We start from the raw sequence: 24,093 nt of genomic DNA, 5'->3' as shown, positions 1-24,093 counted from the left end.
GGATCTGCCGCTGAGATAACCGGAGAGAGAAGAGGCAGGGGCCCAGGACGGGACCTCAGTAAATTCCACCGTCAAGAAACGGGCTGGGCAGGGGAGGAACCCACAGACGAGAAGGGCAGCTGCCCCGGGAGGGGGTGGCAGGTGTCACGGAGGGTGACAGGTGAGGGCAGGACCAGCATGGAGAGTGGCTGCTGGATAGGGGCCAGTCACTGGCGAGCCGGTGAGAGCCGGAAGGCCGTAGTGGGGAAGGGAGTGCGAAGCGGGGAAAATTAAGACAAAGAGCCCCTCTATCGCACAAGGTGTGTAGAGCCCTGGCTTCATGGAACTGCTGAGAAATGGCCAGCAGTCAGACTACCCTGCCTGGCGAGGGCCTGCGTCAGCCCCTGCAGGTTGGGTCATCCCTGCTGGGAAGACCCCTTCGGCCGCCACATCACCGGGCTCAGCATCCCCACCGCAGGCCTTCGTGCGGCAGCTGGCCCCTTTCCGTCTGCAGGGACTTGCCCTGGACGCCCTAACAAATCCCGCAGCACTGGCGGCTTGCAATCAGCGGGTCTTTATTCTTTCCCAGGTCTGGATGCTGAGAACCTAACATCTAGGGCTGAAGTAGGGGAGCTGGCAGGGCTGGGCTCGCCGGAGGCTCCAGGGAGAACCCGTTTCTTACTTCCCCGGGGTTTGCTGGCTTGTGGTTCCATTACGGCGGCCTTGGGATCCCTCCGCCCCACCCTCCTGTGGTCCTCCACTGCGCGTGCGCTGGGATCCACGCTGCCGCCTTCCTAAGAGGGTAAAGGCAGCTCCTTTCAGGGCCCAACCGGGATGGTCCACGATCCCCACTCTGAAGATGCTTAACCACCCTGCAAATCCCTTCCTGCCTCTTAAGGTAGATCCACATTGCCAAATAATTGATGGAGAAGACTTGAGAGTCCCTTGGACTGCAAGGAGATCCAACCAGTCCATCCTAAAGGAGATCAGTCCTGAATATTCACCGGAAGGACTGATGTTGAAGCTGAAACTCTAATACTTTGGCCACCTGATGCGAAGAACCGGTTCACTGGAAAAGACCCTGATCCTGGGAAAGACTTAAGGTGGGAAGAGAAGGGGACGACAGAGGATGAGATGGTTGGATGGCATCACCGACTCAATGGACATAGAGTTTGAGTAAGTTCTGGGAGTTGGTGATGGACAGGGAGGCCTGGCGTGCTGCAGTCGATGGCGTCACAAACAGTCAGACATGACTCAGAGACTGAACTGACAGGCCAGGGACTCCGTCTCGAATACCTTGGGGCTTGGGGGAATGTACATCTCACCTGCCACACCATCTCAGGCCGCAGCTCTGCAATCTGTCATTTCAAGACTAATTTTCCTAGCACCGATGGGGGGAGCCCACCAAAGGCATACTGCCTTCCCCCAACTCCCCATCCAGCAGCTTTTCTGATTAGTTTGAATAAAATTCTGAATGACTTTTCATTCATAAAAAAATGACTGTTTTAAGGCTTGTCTCTCAATTTTTTTTTTTTTTAAGGCAGCTTTGTATATGGGAAAATGGATATATGAGATTTAGGAATGAATCTTTATAAAGTGCAGCTTGCTTTTGCTAATCTGCCAGAAAAGAAAAGGGGATCCATAAAAGGAGCCTAGATGGCCCTTTGTGATTTTTGTCAAATGTGTCTGGTGGTATCAATTCCTTATTTCTCAAGAGGAATCCATGCACCAAGCAGTTAGACTTGCTTCTCCCAGTCTACCAACTGGCAGGCCAGTCTGTAACCACAGCTCCCTGGTGATCAGAGATACGGGAAGGGGGCTGCTGACAGGTGAAGGATGTCATGTGCACACGGGCAGGCCTCCTGGACTTCATCCTGCACACACACCACTCCCAGGCAGGCCCAGGGACGTCACAGCTGACCTTCCTGGTCTAAACGGTCAGAACCGGAGATGCTGTGGGCAGAGATCTCAACAAGGGGGGGTCTGGAGACCACCTCCTGTCTCTGGGGTTGGTGAATCCAGGCTGGCAGATGCTGGCGGTGAGAGGAGTGCTGCGAAGTCATGAAGACACCGAGGAAAGTAAGCCATGTAGAAACTGTTCCCTGGTCTTTCTAAAGCAGGTGATTAACAAGGGTACAGAATAAAGGGCCAACTTTGCTTCTGAAGTATTAAGTGACTAGTTTCACTAGATGGACATAGAACTTTTATCACGAGGTGGTGGGATCACGGGTGATTTTAACTGGCTTCCTTGACACTTTTCTGTATTTTCACAAACAAGAGTTATCCTAGTCAGGAACAACATGAACATTTAAATATATGTAAATAGATGACACGTGAAATATGCATGTTTTTGCATGGAAATGGATGTGAACTGGGACTCTGTAAAGGAAGAAAGTGAAAGTTGCTCAGTCCTATCCGACTCTTTGTGACCCCATGGACTGTAGCCCGCCAGGCTCCTCTGTCCATGGGATTCTCCAGGCAAGGATACTGGAGGGGATTGCCATGTCCTTCTCCAGGGGAGCTTCCCGACCCAGGGATCAAACTGGGGTCTCCTGCATTGCAGGCAGATTCTTTACCAGCCGAGCCACCCAGGAAGCCCCTCTGAGAAGCAAAACTCCACAGGAAGGGGAACAGTTTACCAGCCGATGGTTATGACCCCCCACCCACCCCACAGTGCAGGACTCACTCATGTAGCCTGGGCCTTGTGCAACCTGACGGTCAGCAAAGCTACAGAACAAGGAGCCCCGCTTCCCTACTGTTACCTGGCCAGGTAGGCGGGGGCAACACACACCTGAGTCCTACTCCTGAGACTGGCTCTTTTCCACACTCCCTCCTTCCTGGACCATTGTGTTTATAGCAGGTGAGTTAGTGACGTATCCCCTGGAAGGATTTCCTTGGTCCGTCATCTTATCTCCTCAACATCCTACCGGTTCCTGTGGCACACAGCAGCGTGACCCGCACGTCTAACTGCGTTTCTCTGGGAACCACATGGGGACAAAGGGCCCCCCAGGAGGGAGACACCCTGGGGAAAAGCAAGGTCTCCCGGAGAAGAGCCCCTGCTCACAGTTTCCAATCTATTTTACAGGCATTTTCACCCCTGTTTATTCGGAATTACCTGATTCACCAGGATATTCGCTGAGGATATTTCATCCCCAGGGATATGTTTGTGAGATCACTGTTCTTCCACGTGTCTTCTAGCAGCAGACTTTCCTTCTTTCGGAAAAGCTTCATCAGGCAACACCAACACAGAAAGGTGCAGCTGACTGCTCTGGCTGAGCTGGGGTCCAGCCCCCTGGAGCCCTCGTTCAGAATACGAGGGGTCCCGGGACACTGTTCATGCCCACTGACCCTCAAGGATGTGTGTGTTGCCAGACTCACTATGGAGCCGGGCTCACCTTCTGCCAGGCCTGTGGACCCACCTCGTTGCCTTTCCAAGTGGTTTCATGCAGGAAGAGTGTACTGAACTCAATGGAAATACCTGCAAACTTGGGCCTCAACCTATCTCCACACACCCCAGCTGGTCTCTCACGGGCAGGGGCTGGTAAACAGTCTCTGGTTCTGAAAGCCTGTCTGTGAAAGCTGTCCTCCAGGGGGCATCTCACGTCTCATTCGGGTGAATGTACCCACTTCTCCCCAACTCCTCTTCTTACTCAAAATATTCTGCCCTGTTCCAACTCTCCCGAGGACTGAAAACCGTGGGACTCTCCAAATTCTATTCTCTTTTGTCAATTCTGATCACTCCATTTGTAAGTAGCCTGATAAAAGAACACCCATTCAGAAAAGCCTGTGGCTTGATACACTTCTCATTGGAGGCACCCAATGTGTAACTAATCCCATTTCCCAAATAAACTGAAAATTTTCTAAGCTGAGATGCGACCATGTCTAGTGGGAATTATGCAGTGGGAGAAAATTAAAAGGTGCAAGCAAAACATAAATAAGTGGAAAGTAAGAGGGAGAAGTTATCAACCTGAGCGGGGAAATGAACGAAAAGAACAAAATAAAGCAAAAAGTAAACAGCACCATCTCAAGAAACCCACAGACTGGCCCGAGGCAAATGGGTCATTTTCTATCAGAGACTCTCCTGTCCGCATCCCCCAGTCCACTGCTGATCCACAGAGGAGGCAGCGACTGCCTGTTCTCCGGAAGGGGCCCCAACACCACAGGGGCCTACAGACCCCTCAGTGATGCTGCTCACCTGTACAGCAAAGACCACCTAGGATGCCCCAAACTGACCAACTCCCTCCCTCCTGCCCGGGAAGGTCAGCCTGACTGTCGTCTGTCTCATCTCTAACTGCCAGGCTGAGTGAAGAGCCCACGGCCTCGCCCAAACCGGGAGGCTGATGGCCAGGGCTGCACCCCAATCCTACAGACACCTGCCCTGCCGGGGTGCTGGTGAGCGGCCTGGGCGCCGCCTGCCTTCAGATCAAGGGTGCAGACCCTAAAGTGAGGTGCCTGGGTCAACAGAACTCTTGGTGGCTTCTATCAAATGAGAATGATGGAACAAGTAAGTCCATTTATTATACTGATTTACTGTGTTATTTATTATAATAAGTCCATATATAAAAATAAGCGTATTTTTGGCAGAAACTTTCTTTGCTTCTTCTGTAAAGTTAGATGCGAGACAAAATTAGGAAAAAAAGGGATCTGGGTCCCTTTAAGCACAGACTACATCATCTCATCTTTGAAAATTTTCTTCTTCTCCCCATTCCAATGAGCGGATGAAACTTCTTTTACTTCTGCCTCGTGCACTGGTGATGCAGTAACTTCACATACTTTATGGAGTGGATCTTCTTACAGGGGTCTAAATCGCCTCTTACACCAGTGTGTTAGTTTTATGATGTCTGTATTCTGCACGGATTCTGCACCGAGACGGCAAAAGCTACAATTACGCGAGAATCATCCTTATGAGTGCTTAGGATGCCTCCTAGTGGCAGCTCACTAAATTATAAAACTGAGTACTGGTCTTTTGCTGTTACTTTTTTTCACTGAATCTCAGAGATTGTGTCACAGATCTAGTTGTATTGTCTGCATACCCCATCATGTAAAGAAAACAGTCTGTGTGAATGTGTTTTTGCTAGGCAGCATATGAGAAATAATTCATAATTTATAATTCATAATTATAGCACTGCATTTAAGCCAAGATTCCTCACGGGTGAAACGGCTTTCATTAAAAAAATAATCCTAAAGGAAATCAGTCCTGAATATTCATTGGATGGACTGATGCTGAAGCTGAAACTCCAATCCTTTGGCCACCTGATGTGAAGAACTGACTCATCTGAAAAGACCCTGATGCTGGGAAAGATTGAAGGCAGGAGGAGAAGGGGACGACAGAGGATGATGGTTGGATGGCATCACTGACTCAATGGACATGAGTTTGAGTAAGCTCTGGGAGTTGGCAAAGGACAGGGAGGCCTGGCGTGCTGCAGTCCACAGGGTCGCAAAGAGCTGGACACGACTGAACAACTGAACTGAACTGAATGATCAGCTGCTGGAGCATTTTGTTCACTACCAGGTTTAAAAATGTAATCAGTGGCTTTTAAGAATTACATTTTCGGGACAAAGGTGAAACTTGTGCTGCCAACAGATACAGACCTCATTTCCAGTTTCTGCTTTGCTACTAAGGGGGCTTCCTGCCTGGACTGGCCCCATGAGTCCTGCTGGCTCGTCTATAAAGCGAGGGGTGAAAAGACAAGGCCTCGGCTCCTTCCCGATGTGAAATCCTACAGGCCTGCAGGCCAGGCAAGAAAAGAACTTAAATGCAGAAGACACCCTGGTATTTCATTTAAGGGTGAAACCTTGGTGCGGGCATGGGAGTATTCCCTAACATCCAGACGCCTGCACTGGTGCTCAGGACTTTTTCATTCGGTTTACAGACAACGTTATACATAGGGAGTTTTCCTGAAATTCCAACGTTCACAGGAAAAAAAGCCTCCCTGCATGATGGCTGCGCTGGGAGCAGAGCAGGGTCAGGCCACAGGGCTCCCTGCAGACGGACATGCACACGAGACAGAGATACACAGCCCCGGGCACCTGGTGGGGAAACCAGAGGTGGGTCCAAACCCAAGGACCTGGGCGCTCCCTGCTTCCCTCAGAAGGGCCCCAGAACGTCTGTCTCCACGGTGACACGGGCAGGCTGGTGAGAAAGCTCTGAGGACATCCAGCCGCCGAGGTCACAGCTCTGCCAGGGGCTGGGGACCAGGTTCTGGGCTGGCGGCCCTCTGCAGGGGCTGGGTACTCAGAGAACCTGCCTGGTCCACCGGGAGGGCAAGGACCAGCAAGGGAAAGATTATTAAAAAATAATAATATTTTTATCCCTCCCAGGAGACTGGCTGCCACCTCCTAAAAAGTCAGCTGACTGCAGGAAATGCGCTTATCTTTTGTATTAAGGGACAGACCTGTTGGAAGTTCATATCTGAAAAAAAACACTAGAAACTGTGGTTATTTTCTGTCTATAAACAATAAGCACTTTTAAAATGAAAATATCCAGGGTGGCCAGTGGGCAGAAAAGACATCTGCTGGAGGAAACCAGAGTTGGTTCAGAGACTCCCTGGAAGGCTGAGGCTTTAAAGCTTTGCAAGTGGCTGACCAGTAGTCTGACGTCCAGAGGTGTGTCCCAAAGAAGTGATGAACGATGGAGATGAAGCTTTAGGCAAAGAGTCACCCACTGAAGCATTAATTCTAAAAACAATAAATAAATGGCCGGGGTGGATAGGAGCGCATGACCATTAAATGTCTAATAGACTGGGCAAAAAAGTTGTTATAGTGACTCAATGGAATGCAGTATAAAAATTAGAAATTATTTTGTAGAAAAAGTATTTTTGTGAAAAAGCAGACTGCAAAACATTACAAAGCCCAAAACTCTGTCTGTTCAAACACATGGGCATCCACGCACATATACCCCGCCAGGCTTTGACAATAATAGCTAATGCACGGTGATCTGACCGGTGTTATTTATTTCCATATTTCACATCCTTTAAAAACTATTTCTGTTTTCTTTGGCAAGTCTCATAAAACTCAAAACTTACTCATCAAGGTTTTCACATCTTTGTCTCTGCAAGACAAATGTACAAGCCATTTTCCACAGTTTACGCTTCCAGGACTCAGGGAGGACCACAGGTCAAGGGGTTAACGCATTGCTCTCCTCTTCACCAAGTTCCTAGCACCCTGCACGAAACACACAAGCTAGCCGCAGACTCCAGAGCCTGGTCTCTGGGGACCCTGAGCATCTCCTCCAAGCCTGGCTCCCCGACTCACTTCTGGAGCCAGGGTCTGCCAGGCTCACCCAGTACACAGCATGTAAAAAATACCCAAGTCCACGGGGACAAGGTGCCAAGTCCCGTATCAGAGCATCTCACAATGTAAAAGTCATCCTCCCTTGAGGACTACTTTCAACTTTCACGAAATGAACCGATTTGGTGCTGCTAACCTGGTGGGTCCTGAGCGGTTCCTCAGTGAGGAAAGGTCACTCAAAATCTGGCTAGGTCAGAAAACAGACTTGTGGTTGCCAAGGCGGAGGGGGCTGGGGCATGGATGGAGCGGGAGTGGGTTAGTCGAGGTCACTATTATATAGAGAATGGATAAAAAACAGCAAGGTCCTACTGTGCGGGACAGGGCACGACATTCAATATCCTACGATAAACCGGAACAGAAAAGAGTGTCTATGATGTAACTAAATCACTTTGCTGTACACCAGAAATGAACACAACATTGTAAATCAACGATACTTCCATTTAAAAATACCTGGCTAAAGGCCATGCTCTGTAAGTGAAAAAATGTTATAAAAAACAGAAGACTTCAAAGAACTTGGAAACATCAGCCAGAGATGGTAACTTCTGACTACCCTAGGGAAATCATATCTTCATGTCCTTCTGATCAGAGACTCTGCTGGAGGGTTAAATAGGTCAAAAAGTACATCACCGTTTAATCATCTCAAAAACATTAGAAAGAGCAGAATGCCATGGCATTATGAACAGATTATGAACAAAAATAAAAGCCATTTGTATGCATTAATGATACATCAAGCTAATTCAAGCTGGCTAAAGTCATTAGGAGGAATCCTGGGGCAAAACACGGCTCTGATGCCACGCTGCAGCAAAGTAGTCAAAGAACCATTTTCGGTGGCATTGATAAAATTAATTCTACGAGCAAAAGAGAGGCTCTGAACAAGAGTATCTAAACAGAGCACATCCACTAACAGTGTTCTTAATGACCTCAAGTTGGCAGTGCGGGAGTTAATTCAGGCATTTCTGTGCACACATGAGCACTGGGGCCCACTCGACGCTCCCGAGGAAAGCAGCACAGCATGAAAAAGCCCCAGACTCAGGGAACCAAACTGCCAGAAAAGATCAAAGCCTCTATCAACACAACAGTCCACGGCACCGTGAGATAAGAGATGGCTTCCTGTCTCTTGCTGTTTACAATATCATCAGTTTTAATGAAGATTTTAAGATGACGCCTATGTTATGTTTTAAAGGACTGAGGGGCCTCTCCTTGTGATGGTTCCTTCTACATGCATCAGAAACTAGTTTAAGAACTATCAAGTTTCACACCTGATTGGGCATCGCGACGGCCAGTGGCTGCAGGCTGTGGAGTATGGACCACACTGATAATCTAGAAATTCCCCTCTACCTAAAAACTGTCATTTTTGGATAAGTGATGTTTTTTAAAAAAAACTTTTATAGGGCTCCAGTTGCTTTACAATGTGGTGTTTGTTTCCACTGTCCAGCCAGGTGAGTCAGCTCCATCTATATACACATCCCCTCTTTTGGGGATTTCCTTTCCATTTAGGCACCACAGAGCGTTGAGTAGAGTTTCCCGAGATAAACAGTAGGTTCTCATTAGTTATTACTTTATTCACAGCAGCATATGTATGGGCTTCCCTGGTGCCTCAGGGGTTAAGAATCTACCTGCCAATGCAGGAGACACGGGTTCGATCCCGCCTGGGTTGGGAAGATGCCCTGGAGGAGGAAATGGCAACCCACTCCAATATTCTTGCCTGGGACATCCCATGGACAGAGGAGCCGGACGGGCTACAGTCCACAGGGTCAGAGAGTCAGACACATATAAACAACAAGTGTATATATGTCAATTCCAATTTTTTAAGCAAATCCATCGATAGTCGAAACAGGTATTTCCTCTTTAAAAGTCAGTCCTCTGGGCCCACTGAACATAATGCAAGATAAGCTCTTACTTCCAGACAAAGAGACTTCAGATAAGGGACAAGCTGACTGCATACCAGTGACAAATTAATAATCATATTTTCAGACACTTGGGTTGTTCAAGCTTCATCACCTCCTAGCCCCACATTAGTGGATGCAGACCGGGTATTGGTCCCACCTTGACACACTCCCCACCTGTTCACTATGTTTGGAAGATCTGGTTACAAATCATGTGCCAGACACTGGGCTTGCCTGTAACACACGGGTTTAAAACTTCCCACCACTAAGAACTTGAACTCAATTTTTTTTTTTTCCCTGAAGAGTAACTCAAAAGTTTTTCTTTTGTTTTTGTTATCTCTGAGAATTCAGTTTCCTACACCAAATGCTGCTATTTTAGTTTTGGCATTCATGCATTATTTCAATTTGTTAATTTCCTAAGAAACTGACTGAATTTGAAAACACATATACAAGTGGTACTGACAATGTGATGCTTTATAAAAATAGTTACTATAAATCATGTACACACTTTCTCATTCAAACATAAACAAGGGCTACAGCACCAACAGAGAGACCCCCCCCCAAATCTACATACCCCCCTCTACTATACACTATACACACACCCTCCGCCCACAGGTTCAATCAAAAGTCTACTCCATATCAGGCATCTTTGAAATTTGGTGAGAAATTATCAAGGATGAATCAGATGTGGCCTTTTCAGGGACAACTTGCAAATTCTAATTTCTAGTGGATTAGACCATGTAAAGAGCTACCAGGCAGTGACAGCCGGTGACACCCGTGGTTAATGACGACAGCAGGGTAGCCATCAAACCAGGGTCAGAGCACCTTCTTAGACTCAAACAGCTAACTTAGATGAGCCTGATGACCGTTTTCCTTTTCTACCTACCCCCGTCCTCCCACTGAGCATCACCCTAGGCAGGTAACCGTTTTCATGTCATCTCTGTTCTTGGAGAACTTTAAACTAGTCAGTCAGTTCAGTCGCTCAGTCACGTCCGACTGTTTGCAACCCCATGAACCGCAGCAGGCCAGGCCTCCCTGTCCATCACCAACTCCCAAAGTCCACCCAAACGCATGTCCATTGAGTCGGTGATGCCATCCAACCATCTCATCCTCCGTCGTCCCCTTCTCCTGCCCTCAATCTTTCCCAGCAAACTAGTAAACCCCTTTAAACAGTGTAACTCAAGCAGCTGAACCTTTTTTGCCCCATCCTAACAGACACTAACCACCCATCTGGCCCAGGAAATTCGGCATATCCAGCTCTCACTGCAGAGCGGGCTGTGGGTGTGGGACCGGGGAGGGGGTGTGGCTGTGACCCTGGTGGGCACAGAGGTACCGTGAAGACAGAAAAAGGGCACATTGGCCTGGCATCAGCAATCTGGTGTGACTGCAGGAAGCCACCCCACAAAGAAGGCAGTTTCCAGGCCTTGTAAGATCTGTCTTACATCATAAGCCCTTAAACCGTGATATAAATATCAGTCATTACTACAAATGATAAAAAGTACATAATAACAGATGGCAACTCCCAAGTTCACCTTGTCAATATATATTAAATATATTTATACGTGTGGACACACATGGTTTGCTTTTGAACATGAAAAATCTTTGAAAGTACTCCTTTGGAAAAGAAAATATATTTACACATTGGAGCCACTTTATTATTTTCTCTATGGTTTCTCCAGTAGTCATATATGGATATGAGAGTTGGACTGTGAAGAAGGCTGAGTGCTGAAGAATTGATGCTTTTGAACTGTGGTGTTGGAGAAGACTCTTGAGAGTCCCTTGGACTGCAAGGAGATCCAACCAGTCCATTCTGAAGGAGATCAGCCCTGGGATTTCTTTGGAAGGAATGATGCTGAAGCTGAAACTCCAATACTTAGGCCACCTGATGTGAAGAACAGACTTACTGGAAAAGACCCTGATGCTGGGGAAGATTGAAGGCGGGAGAAGGGGAGGACAGAGGATGAGATGGTTGGATGGCATCACTGACTCAATGAGTTTGAGTTTGGACATCAGTTTGACGTGAGTTGGACATGAGTTTGAGCTCCAGGAGTTGGTGATGGACAGGGAGATCTGGCATGCTGCAGTCCATGGGGTCGCAAAAAGTCAGACAGGACTGAGCGACTGAACTGAACTGCCGTCAGGGGTGGGTAGGAATCCTGTGAAAGGCCACGGAGGGAGTATCTGGCTCCCCGGCCACCAGATATCACAGGAACCACTCACTTCTGTGGTCACACCCACGGGCAACCCAGCTCCCCGCAGCCTGTAAGCAAAAAAGCCTCTTATTAGAGACAGGCTGCGGGCTGGGCTTGGACCCTGGGTCCCGTCTGGGGACCTTTCATCATGTAACCCCTTGGGGGTGTCTGCTCTTGCGTGGCTGACAGCTGCCTTGCCCGCTGGAGGTCAGCACTCGGGGAGTCCGCGTGCTTCCTCGCACGGCTCTGCATCTGCTCACTAAGGTCCAAGGAGCCGCAGACGCTGGCTCTGCATGGTTTTCTGTGGGAGGGGGTGGTCTGCTCCCCAGCACAGGTGGGGACGGTCCACGTAAATGTAAGGTGAGGGATGAAGGGGACACAGGGTCCCAGGGTCTGGGGCTGTCCTCGGTGGAATCCTGAGCTGTGAGGGGTAGGCAGGGACCAAACAGGAGAAACGTGGTGAGACACAGAAGAGGCTGACGATTACCTGTGAGGCAGACAAGTGGAGAGAGAGGGCAAGCTTACAAAGCAGCTGATTGATAAGGCAAGTGGAAGAACATGCAAAGTTAAAAAATGGATGCCAAGGTTTGAAATTTAATGAAATGATGAAAGCAAGCGCGGAACTCCTGCGATTTCATCTGAAAACTCGCTTGGACATTTAAAAGGAGAGCGTACATTGCCTGGTTTGGAGCCGTGCCGGGAGCAACCCTGCACTGCCGCTCTTCCGGGCTCGAGCAGTCTCCCCGACCGATGCACCACGAGACTCTGGGACCCCGGCAGTAAGGGAACCTCTGATGAGATTGCCCAGCCGCCCTGCTCAGCCCGCAACATGCCTCGGCAGCCAAAGCTGGGGATGCGAAGCTTGGTCTAACCCAGATTCACCCAGAAGAGGCGGAGGCCAAGGATTCGCTTCCCACCCCTCCCATGAGAAACGGGACCCTTTGCCAGGAGTATCCTTGTCCCAGGCCTGGGATGCTAACCACCGCCAGGCCCCCCAGCCCAGACCTGGGGGGGTCGGGGAGATCGCCCCCTCCCTGCTGACTGCCTCCCCACCCCCCACCTCCTGCTCCTCTCCACCTGCACTCCTCCCCTCGCCTCCAGCGTCTCATCTGCCATCAGGAGCCTGCCCACGGCTGTTTATCCCTCAGGCAACCTTCGGCTCCTTCAGAATTTCCCACCTAAGGCACGGCCGTCGTGGAGGTGAGAGATCAAGACTGAGGCGACAACAAGAGGTAACTTCCAAACACTGGTGCTGGCTCCCGCCACCAGGCCTAAGGTGCTGTTACTTTTGGCCAGACCCGACTCTGTTCTTTCTGTTTCCTGTCTTCCTAACATGAAACTTTTCAGTCAGTTCAGTCGCTCAGTCATGTCTGCCTCCTTGCAACTCCATGGACTGCAGCACACCAGGCCTCCCTGTCCATCACCAACTCTCGGAGCTTACTCAAACCCGTGTCCATTGAGTCGGTGATGGCATCCAACCATCTCATCCTCTGTTGTCCCCTTCTCCTCCCACCTTCAATCTTTCCCAGCATCAGGGTCTCTTCAGATGAGTCAGCTCTTTGCATCAGGTGGCCAAAGTACTGGAGTTTCAGCTTCAACATCAGTCCTTCCAATGAACACTCAGGACTGATCTCCTTTAGGATGGACTGGTTGGATCTCCTTGCAGTCCAAGGGACTCTCAAGAGTCTTCTCCAACACTACAGTTCAAAAGCATTATTTCTTCGGTGCTCAGCTTTCTTTATAGTCCAATTCTCACATCCATACATGACCACTGGAAAAACCATAGCCTTGACTAGACAGACCTTTGTTGGCAAAGTAATGTCTCTGCTTTTAAATATGCTGTCTAGGTTGGTCATAACTTTCCTGCCAAAGAGTAAGCGTCTTTTAATTTCATGGCTGCAGTCACCATCTGCAGTGATTTTGGAGCCCCCCAAAATGAAGTCTACCACTGTTTCCCCATCTATTTCCCATGAAGTGATGGGACCGGATGCCATAATCTTAGTTTTCTGAGTGTTGAGCTTTAAGCCAGCTTCTTCACTCTCCTCTTCCACTTTCATCAAGAGGCTCTTTAGTTCCTCTTCACTTGCTGCCATTTAAACCTTTTTTATTTTTAAGGGGTCGAATGAAGACTGAGCATCTACAGTGAAGGAGAAAGGAAGCACGCGTGTGTGTGTCTTACATGGTCTGTGCATTAAGGATGGTCACCCACCGGACACACGGAACTGGTGCTGGACTGTCTCAAGGCGGATGCTCAGTGGTCCCCTGAGCGCGGCCCGGCGCCGAGGGACCCCTCCCGCAGGCAGGGCGCAGGCCCCCGCCCCCTGCACGGCGCGTACGTACCGTCCTGGAAGACCCGCTCCACGTTCAGCCCGTACGTGGCGCACGTCTCGTAGTACGTGCACCTCTTCAGGTCACTGGAGAGCTTCCGCGCCCGGGCGTCGTCGATGACCCGCGGGTTGGTGGAGCTGATGGCGTCTGCAACAGACGGACAAGAAGAGGCGACACGGTGACCCCAAGCAGCCTGAGGGCGCCCCGCCACCCACGGCCCCGTGGAGCTCTAAGCCTGCCCCTCGCTCAGCAGTAAGGGGATTGTTCTCAGGACCTGGAGGGATCAGAGCATAGTTCATCCCCACTCAGCTCAGACATCACATGGCCAGCTGTCCCAGAGGGCCCTGTTCCTGAACAGGAAATAAAAGCACGTCCGCAAAGACCGGGAGGGAAGGCTGAAATGCAACCGTGTTAGTCACTCAGTCGTGTCTGACTCTGTGACCCCACGGACTGTAGCCCCCCAGGCTCCTCTGTCCATGGGATTTTCCAGGCAAGAACACTGGGGTGGGTTGCCATGCCCTCCTCCAGGGGATCTTCCCGACCCAGGAGTCACACCTGGGTCTCCCGCACTGCAGGCGGATTCTCTACCATCTGAGCCACTAGGGGAGGGAAGGGTAAGGGTTAAATAAACGTGGTTCCCGAAGAAAACTGCATGGTCACTACGGGCAATGGCCATCTATGCACAGGCGCCCGCGAAACACACCCCTCCACCAGCACCAACGCCTCCAGGTGCCCTCGGCCGCTGGACACACACTCGTGGAGCCTCCGCAGGTGCCTGTCCTGTTCCAGCACAGGGAAATCCCAGCGAACCAGAGGGACAGAAGCCTGTGCTCTCACAGAGTGGGTGTCAGGTCAGCTGGGGAATGGGTGGAAAGTGAGACAGAGCCAAGAAAAGGACCACGGGTGTAGGTGGGGCGCAGGGTGGGAGACGGGTTGGGAGGGCAGGGGTCAGGGAAGTGCGCCTGCAGGAGGTGGCCCGGGGTGGCAGGGGTCCGGGGCAGAGGGTGGCCGAGCATCTCGGGTTTAAGGGCAATCCAAGGCTGAGAGCAGGGGTGGGAGGTGACCTGGGGTGCTAGAGGGGGCCACAGACAAGTGTACGAGCCACGTCGGATCTGAGCAGATGGCCTGGGCGGGCGGGCAGGGGACACCCCCACCTCCTGCAGGACCTGTGTACAGATGGGGAGATCTGGGCAGCAAAACGGACATCGGGCACCAGCCGCTGGTCTCCCATTAAAATGAACCCCGCGCCCCCGCTATTTGTTTTTAGCTCGGCCTGCATGAGCTCCCTGCTGCATTCATTCCATGACTCTGGAGTTGCAGGGAGGGGGAGGAGGGGAGGGGGGGCAGCCACGCGCCCGGCACACAGGGCTCAGATGCTCCAGCCACGGTGCTACCATGAGACGAAATGGGCTTTTCAGGGACTGTTCCTGACGTGGCATTTTTCCTGTGGGCGTGAAGGCTCCTGAGGTACAGGAAACAGCCAAGAGCTCTTTAAAGAAAAGCCCACCCGTGGAAGTCTTCTCCGCTAGTCCCGGAAACAGCAGCAGATAAGACACCAACAACCTCTTAAATGTTTGCCGCAGCACAGGAAATGCACGAGGCTCTCAGCTTTTTCAGTATTCAATAAGAGAGTAATCTCCAGGGAATGTTACACTGATTTTGTTTTCACTTTTTCCTTATTCCCTGTTTTTCCTAGCCCCATGGAACAGGTTTAACTGACAGTTCTGAATGACCCCCAGGAAAACTGACTCAGACCCCTGGCAAGGCCTGTCAGAGGGATTAATTCAAACAGTATCTCATCCTGTCTCACCTACAGATTAATAAACCTGACTTGGATTTCATAACACCTAAGGAAAAGAAGTATTTTTTTTTAAGGTGGAAACATCTTTTAAGAAAAGAGTAGAAGAACAGAAACCCAGGATTTTCAAACGGTGTGGTGTATGTAAACTAGAAAATAAATGCACAGAGCATTAATCCAGCTTAGAATTTATCCTGACCGGAGTTCCCACAATAACCCAGGCCTCCTTCCCTGGTGGGTGCCCACCCCATTTCTGTCCCATCCAGCTTCCACGACTCGGCGTCACGTGTCAGAAACAGACCCTACCCTGGAGCGCTCTTTCTGCCTCCTGTTTCACTCCTGAGACTCGACATCTTTTATCTTTTTTTACAGCTCAGGTTTCACCCTCAAATCAATGCAGTCTGCTTGTCTCTAAAACAGGCCATGTTTAACAAACATCACCGCCTCGGCCCAGATGAACATCCTCCAGCACCCCAAGAGAGAGCGCGTCCACCCACCGCCGGGTGAGGCCCCGCACCCCACGTGTCCTTGAACAATGAACTTGATTCTCCTTCATCTTCTGCACCCCCTAACCTCCGACGGGGCCACAGGCCCCAGCCACCTTGGGGGGGTCGGGGGAAATATGAGATGCCCTCATCTCTGTTTCTGAGGCCCCATGCAGTCTGCAGAGCAGCAGGATCTGTGGGCAGGGTTCACAGAACGCAAACCCACAAGGAGCTAATGGTCCCCGAAGGTGGAAGCTTCCAGAAGCCCTCGCTCAGTCCACCTTCCCGCCATGGGGGCTTCTAGGGTGCTCTGGGAATCGGAGGTCTGGGTAATGACCCCTTAGGAGAGGACTGTCTCTCCTGAAAACACTCAAGTCCCGCTCCTTTGGGGCATGGCTTTGCTGAAGTCCCAACAGGTCTGAGACAAGCTCTCCAGCCACAGATGCTTATAAAACTGAGGGAATGAAAGGGGGCTGGTTCCTGCCTTCGGGGCCCCCGGCGGGACTTCCCCAGCCTATGGAGCCGTCTCCAGGGCCCCCTGAGACCCGGATCACCCTGGCGGGAGACGAGGTCAGACACCCCTTCAGCTGGGGCGGGACACACAGAGGCGACACGCACCTCCAAGGTTAGCGGCCGGCAAAGACCTGCCGACCACCCCAGCAGGACCTCAGGAAGGTGGGCCATACATGGAAACAGAAGGAAGGAAATCAGCCATGTGCTTGACACTGCTGTGCCCACGGATGCCCGCAGGGCCCCGTGAGATTTCCTCTCTCCAAAGCCTGGCAGCGTCAAGGTCAATGGCAGTCCAGAGGCAGGGAGCCCGGGTCTGCGTGGCCTCCCGACTCACCACTCTCTACACCCAAACACACAGCTAAAGAAGAAAGACAGCAAACTGGTCAAGGTAGCTTTCTGGCTTGGACGGAATGCCTATCTTCCCTTTACTCTGGGGACCCTACTGCACAAAGGCATTGTGTGTCCTGAGTATAGACCCCTGAACCCAGGGAGCCAGTAAGGAGATGCCCACACAGACTGCGCTTTGGCTCACAAATGCCCTGGGCAGGCCTGCAGGGAGAGGTGGCTTACTGAAAATTAACTGCCTTGATCTCCAGGCAGCTTGGAAAAGCAAGATCCGATTTTAGATGAGGTGCCCACTATAAAACGTTATGTGTCAAGAAGTTTTAGTCCCTTCACATCCAAAAGTATCAAAACATTGTGTGTTAATCAGCTATCACCCAATACAAAATAAGAAGTTTAAAAAAAATTTTTTTTTTAGGAAGTCAAACACCCAATCCCGAACGCGTCCGAACACAAACCAAGGGCTCCTTGCGGGTGCGCCTTGTCTCGCAGTGACCACTAGAGGGCGCGTTGGGCATTAAAAATCTCTCATGTCAGCTGAGTGCAGAACTGATGCTTTTGAACTGTGGTGTTGGAGAAGACTCTTGAGAGTCCCTTGGACTGCAAGGAGATCCAACCAGTCCATTCTAAAGGAGATCAGTCCTGAGTGTTCATTGGAAGGACTGATGTTGAAGCTGAAACTCCAATACTTTGGCCACCTGATGCAAAGAGCTGACTCAATGGAAAAGACCCTGATGCTGGGAAAGATCGAAGGCTGGAAGAGAAGGGGACGACAGAGGATGAGATGATTGGATGACATCACTGACTCAATGGACGTGGGTTTGGGTGGACTCTGGGAGTTGGTGATGGACAGGGAAGCCTGGCATGCTGTGGTTCATGGGGTCGCAAAGAGTCGGACACGACTGAGCGACTGAATGGACTGAACTGAACTGATGTCCCAAGTTGGTCTAAACCCACCTCTACTCTGAAGGCTTCAGTTATGAGACCACTGGTCACGACATATATGCTTGGTGGGGGGCAAAATGGGGGTGAGGTCCTCTCCATGAAACCCCAACTCACATTTTCCATCTAGCACCCTGAGAAGATGCTTTCAGTTTATTCCACACTTTTTTTTTCCTCCCAGCACACTTCCCCACTCTATGATCTTGGCTTATCCCACCTGCTCTCAGTTACATCAGACCTGGTGCCCTGCATATAGCTAACTGGTCCTGCTGCTCAAACACAGCAAGTTTCTTATCTGAAGAAGTCTCACATCAGGGTATGCAAGGGCAGATCGGATGTGCTTATGCCAAAGGAATTAACAAAAACAGAACCTGCACCAAGAAACGAAGGGATAAATCCAGGGTTTCTTGGACGTGATTGTTTTCTAAGTTCCTCATTTTTCTGACAAAGCGGTTTTAAAGTTAACCTTCATCTGGTTTCCCTGGTGGCTCAGCTGGTAAAGAATCTGCCTGCAATGTGGGAGACCTGGGTTTAATCCCTGGGTCGGGAAGATCCCCTGGAGAAGGGAATGGTTACCTACACTCCAGTATTCCGGCCTGGAGAACTCCATGGACTGTATAGTCCATGGGGTCGCAAAGAGTCACACACGACTGAGCCACTTGCACTTTCATCTGACTTTCTAAACCAATCCCTGTGACCCCTTAGTTAAGTCCCCAGCAGATACCAGCACGTCAATGAATCTATGACCAAGAGTGTCCTAGGTGATGTCACTTTACTAAGAGATCAAGTTTTATGTGACCTAGAAAAAAAATACAAAACATACCCAGGCAGTAAGATTGTATGCTCTCTGAGGGATCTGCTAAAAATGAGATTTGGGTCATAAGACGTTAAGAAATACAGCAGAATAAAATGAAACTCGGCAATGTATGAAAAGTCAGTATTAAAGTTGCAAACATTAACAGAAGTAACTTTTTAGGTTGCTTATAAATCACATTACTTTATGACAGACAGAATTAAGATGCCCGAATATAGAAATTAGACTTTCTTTCTTTCTGAAGCCCTTGAGGGTGTAGCAGTGTGTTTTGTTTTGAAGTTGCCAAGTGATTTCTCTGCTGAACCAAATGAGACAGGATGATTGCCATTTCAGGGATTCTCCCTATAAATGGCATTGAAACATGTATAATATCATATAAGAAATGAATCGCCAGTCTAGGCTCGATGCAGGATACAGGATGCTTGGGGCTGGTGCACTGGGATGACCCAGAGGGATGGTATGGGGAGGGAGGTGGGAGGGGGGTTCAGGAGTGGGAATACGTGTACACCCGTGGCGGATTCATGTTGATGTATGGCAAAACCAATAGAATATTGTAAAGTAAAATAAATAAATTAAAAAAAATTAAGACTTCAGCAGGAAATTATTTCTTCTTTAGACCTTCTGCAAACTGCCCCCATCTCTGAAAATACAGGCCAGGAAGCCACTGACAGCTCAGCAGCCAGAGCCCCGTGAGCCCCACCTGCCCGGAGATGCCACTCACCCTGGGTCCCCACCAGGACCAGCGGGATCTCACTCGTGTTTCGGTAGCTGGCCATGCGGCTGTAGTAGTGGTAGACGGTCTGGAAACTGATCTCATCCTCCAAGCTGAAGACAAATATGACGGCGTCCACCCACATGGCAAACTGGGGAGAAAGAGGGCAGGTGAGCAGGGGGCGAGGAGCGAGGAGACAGAGGGAAGGAGCAGCATCGGGCCACCTTCGTGAGCATGGGCAGGGGGGCCACGCGTGGCGTCCAGCTTCTACCAAAACCTGCTTCTGAAGCATCGCTAACACCCTTCTCATCCTTGGAACACCACACCTGGGACGGGGCCCGCACCTGCTTCCCACCCAGGCCACCGTGTCTCCAAAGTCAAATCAGACCTTCTTCCCCACAGGAATGTCCACCCCCGTCCCGACTCAGCTGATGGAAAGCACTCAGCGCGCACAGAGCCGACTTGGGTACTGATAGGTGGGGTGACCCTGCAGCTTCCTGCTGCACCCTAAACTGCCTGCAGAGCCCCCCAGGAAGCCGCGCGGGGACCCTGGCCCTCCTCCCCTGGGGGCCCACGGCTCAGAAGTCCTCCACGCCAGGGCCAACGACTGTCAACAGAAGAGGTCTTTCTATTGTCAAGATCTGCCGCAGATGAATTACAGCACCCTTCGTGCGAATTACGACCTACTGCCAGTGACATCTGGAGAAGGCGATGGCACCCCACTCCAGTACTCTTGCCTGGCAAATCCCATGGATGGAGGAGCCTGGTGGGCTACAGTCCATGGGGTCGCGAAGAGTCGGACACGACTGACCGACTTCACTTTTACTTTTCACTTTCATGCATTGGAGAAGGAAATGGCAACCCACTCCAGTGTTCTTGCCTGGAGAATCCCAGGGACGGGGGAGCCTGGTGGGCTGCCGTATATGGGGTCACACAGAGTCGGACACGACAGAAGCGACTTAGTAGCAGCAGCCAGAGACATTAACCAAACCAGTGAACAAAATGAGCAAAAAGGAGGGGGGAAAACGAAAACCCCACAGTGGCCTGGCTCTTTTATCATTTTATTCTTGTTTTACCTGCATCCAGCTGAACTCACATCAGACCCTCTTTCTGGAGGAACACGTTAGCTCATGTGATACCCACAGTCACCTTGTAAAGCTGGAGCCAAGTGAGCAAAGCACCTCAGGACTCAGAGCTCCCCAGGGTCACACACATGGCACCAGGCACCATCTGGAGCCTGATGCCCTCCTCTTTAATGAAAGACCCAAGTGAAAATGTGGGGGAAAAAATCCCACGTGCTTTCTCTAAAAGAAGCTGCAGCTCCAACACAAGTTCTGATGGTCAAGGCATCAGCTCTAATACATTCAGGGAAAGTTTCCGTTGGTTAAGCTGGCGTGCTAAGTCACTTCAGTCATGTTCTACTCTTGGCAACCCTATGGACTGCAGCCCTCCCGACTCCTCTGTCCGTGGGATTCTCCAAGCAAGAACACTGGAGTGCGTTGCCATGCCCTCTTCCAGGGGGTCTTCCTGATCCAGGGATCAAACTGGCATCTCTTACGTCTCCTGCATTGGCGGGTGGGTTCTTTACTTCTAGCGCCACCTGGGAAGCCCAAGCCCTGACTTCTACATAGAAATGAGAAGGGTATTCAGTTACCCGTGGAGATTTTATGTGACAGGACAAAATTACACCTGAAGTTCAGATGATAACGACTCAACAACAATAACAATAATGATCATGGCTGCTGAAACCTTCAGGGTAGGGTGGTGTGCTGAGCCCCCAGCTCCTCAAGCTGGAGTTCCCTCTCCAGGGTGGACCCAGAACCCTTGGGGACAGGTCTCATCACTTAACTCTGGTCCAGGGCGGCCGGCTCGCTGGTCTACCACCAGAGTCAGGGAAAAAAGCGCCGTGTCTGTGCCTCTCTGACCCACCGGTGCCCATCCCAGGGCAGCGACCTTGGACAGCAGCGGCCCTGAAGCCACTCAGCCAGCTCCGACACACGTTTCTGCACGTCTCTCAACTGTCTTCTTAGGCTCTTAACGGTTGGAGCCGAGGTGTGCTCTCTGAGTGTGAAATTGCCCCTGCACACTCCGAGACATGTATGAGCTGGAAAGGCGGAAAATCACCCCAGGTGACCCCCACTCTTCACCTACTTCATTCACCTGTTCCCAGCTGCCGCTGAGGGAGCCCCCGTGACAGCAGGACAGACGCCCGATGGGTGAAGGTCGACTAAGAGTCATTTAGCTTCACTGCCATCACAACCTTCCGGACACTGTCAGATGGCAAGCCTGTCCTGCTCGGAATCACCAACATGCACTGACCAGGAGCTCTCGCAGCTTTATAACCTGCTTTCCCCATGTTTAACCTGTCTTTAATGCTTCCTGATTGCTATCATTGACTACGCTGTTTCATCAAAGCTAAAGAAATCTTTTCCATACTTTCACATCTTTGCTATCAGAACATACCTTAAGGACTGCTTCCTTTCATGAGTCGACAGTATTTTTCTTTTAAATACCGGCATAGCTTATATCAGTGACACTACAGACTCCCTGGAGCCTGGTAACTCCACACTGTATTTCTGTAGAGCCACTGAGTGGGTATGAAGTTCTTTCTAGAACTCTTAACTCTTTAACAACTCCTTAACAACCCCCATATTCAACATCGTTCGCTTAAATCACTAAATTTAAGTGCACTTTCACAAACGGGTAAGTTCAAGAAAGAACACCAGGGATATTTTTTAATATTAAGTTTGCAGTAATCAGTCTTGACTATTACTAGCTCTTACCTCCTTTAAAGTGTTTAACTGGTAAATTATGATAGAAATAAAGCCGTAAGCTAGGGAGTGAGTAAACCAAAGAAAGAAAATTTTCACACTCAGGCTGGTCTTTTTTTTTTCCTCCACAATGCCCATTTTTCAAGGAACTCTCAAGGAAGTCACACCATGTTGCAGCTTCTGGTGTTCAGTGGTGAATGACCTGGGCTGTGAAGCCAGGTGGGCAGCCTGGTGGTGGTGTTCAGATTTCCAATTTCACCCAGCTTTCTAACTGACTGCACTGCTCCAGAGGAAATGGCAACCCACTCCAGTATTCTCTCCTGCAGAGTCCCTTGGACAGAGGAGCTTGGCGGGCTACTGTCCATGGGGTCACAAAGGGTCAGACACGACTGCAGTGACTTAGCATGCTCTCGAGATGAAACATTTATAAGAAAAGGGTGGGAAGCTATAGAAACTCCAGATGCCACTGCCACTGAGTTGACAATCAGTGCAAAATCTGCTCTTCCTTCCTTCTTAGAAACACAAAGGGAAAATCAGCCACACAGACCAAACTGCCCCTCCAGGTTTCAGTCTGAAGGAAAAACAGAATTAGCCTCTCCCCAAAACTAGACAGCATATTAAAGCACAGAGACAACACTTTGCCAACAAAGGTCCGTCTAGTCAAGGCTATGGTTTTTCTAGTAGTCACATATGGATGTTGAGAGTTGGACTATAAAGAAAGCTGAGTGCTGAAGAATTGATGCTTTCGACTGTGGTGCTGGAGAAGACTCTTGAGAGTCCCTTAGGCTGCAAGGAGATCCAACCAGTCCATTCTAAAGGAGATCAGTCCTGACTATTCATTTGAAGGACTGATGCTAAAGCTGAAACTCCAATACTTTGGCCACCTGATGTGAAGAACTGACTTATTGGAAAAGATCCAGATGCTGGGAAAGATTGAAGGTGGGAGGAGAAGGGGACAACAGAGGATGAGATGGTTGGATGGCATCACCAACTCAATGGACATGAGTCTGAATAAATTCCGGGAGTTGGTGATGAACAGGGGACCTGGCGTGCTGCGGTCCCTGGGGTCGCAGAGTCGGACACGACTGAGCGATTGAACTGAGCTGAACTGAAACACCTCAGTCACAGGAAACATTTTCAGGGGGCGCTCTCTCACCTCTTCTGTGCACACCTGTGGAGTCAGAACCTCAAGGAGGAGAGGTGCGCGCGGCTCCCCAGTGTGGGGGCTGTACTCACCTGGGCCTCCGGGGGGCCACCTTCATCTCGGATCAGCAGCAGATAGCTTTGTCCGTCGACGACGATCTCTTTCTTGAACCTGCCACCTGCCACACACACACACACACAACGCCTCGTTACACGGGAAAGACAGAGCGGGGGGAGGGCGAACAGACGTGGGCTTCGCTTGTGGAAAAATACGCCCTAGACTGCGGCCCTGGAGGCAGCCCTGAGTGTTTAGGAGTAGCTTCAGATCTGTCTCCAGCAACCACTGGGCTTTGGAAGGCCTACTGCCACTCCAGATTCCAATAGTCGTCTTTAAGAACCCATGGTCGTTTGGAGTTAGGACACACAGGCTCCGCGCAAGGCCAGGATGGCTCGGGACTCAGGAGGGTGGAGCGCTCACGCGGGCTTTGTGTGCCGATTCGGGATGTCTCTCGCTCCCTGGGAACCCGGCTGATAAGAGTCCAGAAACGGAGAGCATCGAAATTCGTCATTCTCTCCTTGGGTTCAGGAAACCGAAACAAAATTTTCATGTGCTGTGAAAAGGGTGGGGGCCTGGTCTCGACCGCGTGGACAAATCCCAGGGCTGAGAACCGCTGTATTCTCCTCAAGGGAAACCCAGTTCTTGAAGGGGAGACACACAACAGCATGGGGATGGCGCTTCCGCGTTCACAGGGCACGGGGGGGGGGGGGCTGCTACCACACACGGGTTAGACGAGCTACGGGACGACACCTGCGCGAGACACAGCGGGGCAGCTGGCGACAGACAGCGCTAGAGACCGCGCTGGGTCAGCGGGGCCCCCGCGGCGGGGCGGCCACGTGG

At 50.6% G+C, this 24,093-nt stretch overlaps 1 protein-coding gene across 4 annotated transcripts in view; it reads right to left on the bottom strand.

Annotated features, from left to right (window-relative positions):
- AGAP1 (ArfGAP with GTPase domain, ankyrin repeat and PH domain 1) overlaps positions 1-24,093 on the bottom strand; it is a 576,216-nt gene that overhangs the window by 328,051 nt on the left and 224,072 nt on the right. For all 4 annotated transcript variants that reach the window (XM_040231824.1, XM_040231822.1, XM_040231820.1 and 1 more), the window contains 3 exons: positions 23,289-23,374; positions 19,291-19,432; positions 13,688-13,822 (listed from right to left, as the gene is read on the bottom strand). In XM_040231824.1, the coding sequence (XP_040087758.1) occupies positions 13,688-13,822; positions 19,291-19,432; positions 23,289-23,374 (363 nt within the window). The remainder of the gene's footprint in view (positions 1-13,687; positions 13,823-19,290; positions 19,433-23,288; positions 23,375-24,093) is intronic.

The sequence above is a fragment of the Oryx dammah genome, unplaced genomic scaffold (assembly GCF_014754425.2).
Source record: "Oryx dammah isolate SB20612 unplaced genomic scaffold, SCBI_Odam_1.1 HiC_scaffold_28, whole genome shotgun sequence".
NCBI classification, from domain to species: domain Eukaryota; kingdom Metazoa; phylum Chordata; class Mammalia; order Artiodactyla; family Bovidae; genus Oryx; species Oryx dammah.
This window is presented reverse-complemented; position numbering and strand designations above follow the sequence as displayed.